We start from the raw sequence: 2,922 nt of genomic DNA, 5'->3' as shown, positions 1-2,922 counted from the left end.
ATATTCTAATGAGCTCTTGAGTGGTTAAGATGGTGTGTGTGTGTGTTTAAAACGGGGTTATCAACCTTAACTAAAAAATAAAACGTCTATTTAATATGAAGCTTAAATCATGTAAAATATAAATATTAGATGAAAAACCTTTTTACAAAATTAGAAACGCACCCGTGGCAGGTTAATGAAATGTTTAAAAAAAAAAATTAACCTAAATTTTAATTTAAAAGTGACCAAAACTACAAAAATGAAAATAAATATATAAAATTAAAGCGAATTTAAAATATGAATAAAAGCTACAATAGGAAACGAACTAAAAAGACTAAAACTAAATTGCAATAAAAATAAGTTAAAGCAAAATAGTGATATTTTTAACACATAACAAAATTACTTATTGCTAAAATATTTTTTTTAATATATAAATAATACTAAAATAACTCTGAAGTGTTCTTTTTGACAAAAATCAAGCGAACTGTCTAAGAGAATATGAGTTTTTCATAATTCCAGCTGTAAAGCACAGTAATGATATTGTGATGATAAAGCACATCACGCCTCCATGAAGACACAGACAGGAGCTGCTCCGTACAAACGCTTTCTCTCTTTATTTGGCATCTAATAGTCAGATTTCTCGGTTTTCTTCAGCAGGATTTCACACAGACAATCATACAAAGAAATGCTAAAACCGTTTGACTGGACGCTCCGCCCGTCCAAAACACAGAAAGTACCATAGTACCATAAATCAATCAACTAATTTGTGATAAAACCAATAAATGAGTTAGATATTAACTGGAGTTTGCGTTCCACGGCCTGACCGGAGAAGAAACCGAGATCTCAGACTCCTGGAATGTTTAAACCGAGATGAGGATGATGATGATGATGAAGATGAGGCTTCTCAAGCACATGTTCGGTTGATCGTGGAGCGGTTCTTCGGGCTTTATGAATGGAGATCAGGTCGACAGGTGAAGTGGGCGGAGTCAGTAGGGCAGGGGGCGGGGCTTGTTCACATGTTCATCTTCCTGAGGTATGCGGTCATGTCAAAGACGGGGGGATTGACTTTGCCTCCGTGAGCATCTTTTACACCTTTAGCAATGATTATCGCTGAAAGAGAGAGAAATAAGAGTGAAAAACATCACCCCAGAATCAAAAGAAGTTGCATTTTTAAAATCAAAGTTATAAATCAAATATAATTATTTGTGTGTTTATATATATAAATATAAAAATATGTCCAGGTCAAATTTTATCCAGATTCATTCCAAGTATTAAAATGACATTAGATGATCAAATATGAATAATACATTAAAATTAAATATATACAAAATAAATAATAAAAAGAAACCACTTCAGTATCTGAAGAAATAAAATGACTTTAGATTTATAAATAATAAAAAAATTAATAAAATGACTTTAGACTATAGCTTATAAATCAATTATAAATTTTATATATATTTATATGCAATTTTTTATTAATTTAAAAATAAAAAACATGCCCAGATCAAATTTCACCACAGAATCTAAAGAAAATAAAGTGATATTCATTTTAAAAATATAAATCATAGATCAATTATCAAGTAAAATTAAGCATAAATTAAATATTTGTAATACATTTACATATAATACTTGTGTATGCCTTACAAATATAAAAACATGCGCAGGTCTAATTTCAGCCTAGAATCTAAAGAAATCAAAATGACATTTTTTTAAATATAAATTATAAACGAGAATTGAAATATAAATGCGTGTAATTGCAATGCGTTTGCATGTGATATTTTGAAAATACTTATAATAATTACACATGGATTATAAATGTAAATGAACTCATTAGATGTGTATACACTGTATATATAATATTTAATATATATATATAAAGAAATAAAATCTCATTCGCATAACACGCAATGCATCTGGAGGTTTTTCAATAATCGCCCATATTTTGATATTGCTCATATATTCACCTTTGTGCGATCTGCCGATGGTGAAGGAGAAGGGGTCGGGCTCTTTCTCGGAGGTCTTCATCTTGATGTCCATGGTGTTCTGGCCGTCCACATTCAGAGCGTCTCTCAGAACCGTGCACTTCTTGCCGGCCACAGTCACTCCATTAGAAAACAGACCACTGCGGTCACTGGCGATCATAGCCTGCACCTCGGACGCCTGACGGACACACACACAGACGCGGAGTCATGCAACAGAGGCTGGGACAAGCAGAAGCATCCTCCTCGTGTTTGCTCATGTTTCTGAAGACGACGCCTATCTGCAGCTCATCACACAGACCGTAATCAGCCTCCGGTGCTCCGAATCTATTCCAGGAAACTAGATCACAATCACAGCTCGAAGAATCACCTGGCTTTTGAGTGCATTGTGGGTTTTTATTCCAACATCAAGATTTTAGCTTCAAATGTACATAAAGTGCATCACTTCACGGTTTTAATAGGATGTCGGAAATAGCAGTAGCTACACGCCAGATCACTGCAACGACACAGATACAGCTGCAAGCATATCACAAATGTGACACTTCTCATGAGATAGCCAGCCAGCTAAGAGGAAGTTTTGTCCAGCGAATTATTCCACTGTATCATTTTCATCATGACGCGAACGTTACTTTTTAACGTCCTCCGAAACAAGTTGTAACATTTAAAAAACTAGCATTCTACTAAAACGTTTCTGGAAGACACATTCTGCGAACGATGTAGAAATAATGTTTCATCGCTGTATAAATAATATACCATCATTATTAAAGAGCAGATCACTTTATTTTGTTCGTAACTTTGAGAGAACCTCGGCGCAACGTTTTGAGAACGCTTCCTGTCAGATGAATTAGAGAGAGACAGCATCTCTAAATCCTTTAAAAGTCTGAGCTGCATGTTAAGACATGAACGGGGGAAACACACACACACTCACACACACACACTCACACTCACACACACACACACACAC

General features: G+C 34.5%; 2 protein-coding genes across 2 annotated transcripts in view; both read right to left on the bottom strand.

The window, feature by feature from the left end:
- Positions 1-568: 568 nt before the first annotated feature.
- LOC107566551 (profilin-2-like) lies at positions 569-2,199 on the bottom strand. Its single transcript, XM_016252018.1, has 2 exons — positions 1,944-2,199; positions 569-1,089 (listed from the first exon to the last, which is right to left on the bottom strand). Exons 1-2 carry the CDS (start codon positions 2,119-2,121, stop codon positions 992-994), a joined length of 276 nt encoding a protein of 91 aa, XP_016107504.1. The 5' UTR covers positions 2,122-2,199; the 3' UTR covers positions 569-991.
- Positions 2,200-2,399: 200 nt separating this feature from the next.
- LOC107566541 (profilin-2-like) overlaps positions 2,400-2,922 on the bottom strand; it is a 6,909-nt gene continuing 6,386 nt past the window's right edge. Inside the window, exon 4 of the mRNA XM_016252008.1 lies at positions 2,400-2,474. Coding sequence (XP_016107494.1) covers positions 2,400-2,474 — 75 coding nt within the window. The remainder of the gene's footprint in view (positions 2,475-2,922) is intronic.

The sequence above is a fragment of the Sinocyclocheilus grahami genome, unplaced genomic scaffold (genome assembly GCF_001515645.1).
Source record: "Sinocyclocheilus grahami isolate Dianchi unplaced genomic scaffold, SAMN03320097.WGS_v1.1 scaffold1082.1, whole genome shotgun sequence".
NCBI classification, from domain to species: Eukaryota; Metazoa; Chordata; class Actinopteri; order Cypriniformes; family Cyprinidae; genus Sinocyclocheilus; species Sinocyclocheilus grahami.
Note: the sequence above shows the minus strand (reverse complement) of the source record. Positions and strands in the feature narration are given on the sequence as shown.

Bases quoted from the DNA above. Each gene is read 5' to 3' on its own strand.
- LOC107566551 (XM_016252018.1), bottom strand. From the start codon at position 2,121: ATGATCGCCAGTGACCGCAGTGGTCTGTTTTCTAATGGAGTGACTGTG. The intron at 1,090-1,943 runs GTGAATATATGA...TCTCTCTTTCAG, and splicing joins CATCGGCAGATCGCACAAAG to CGATAATCATTGCTAAAGGT.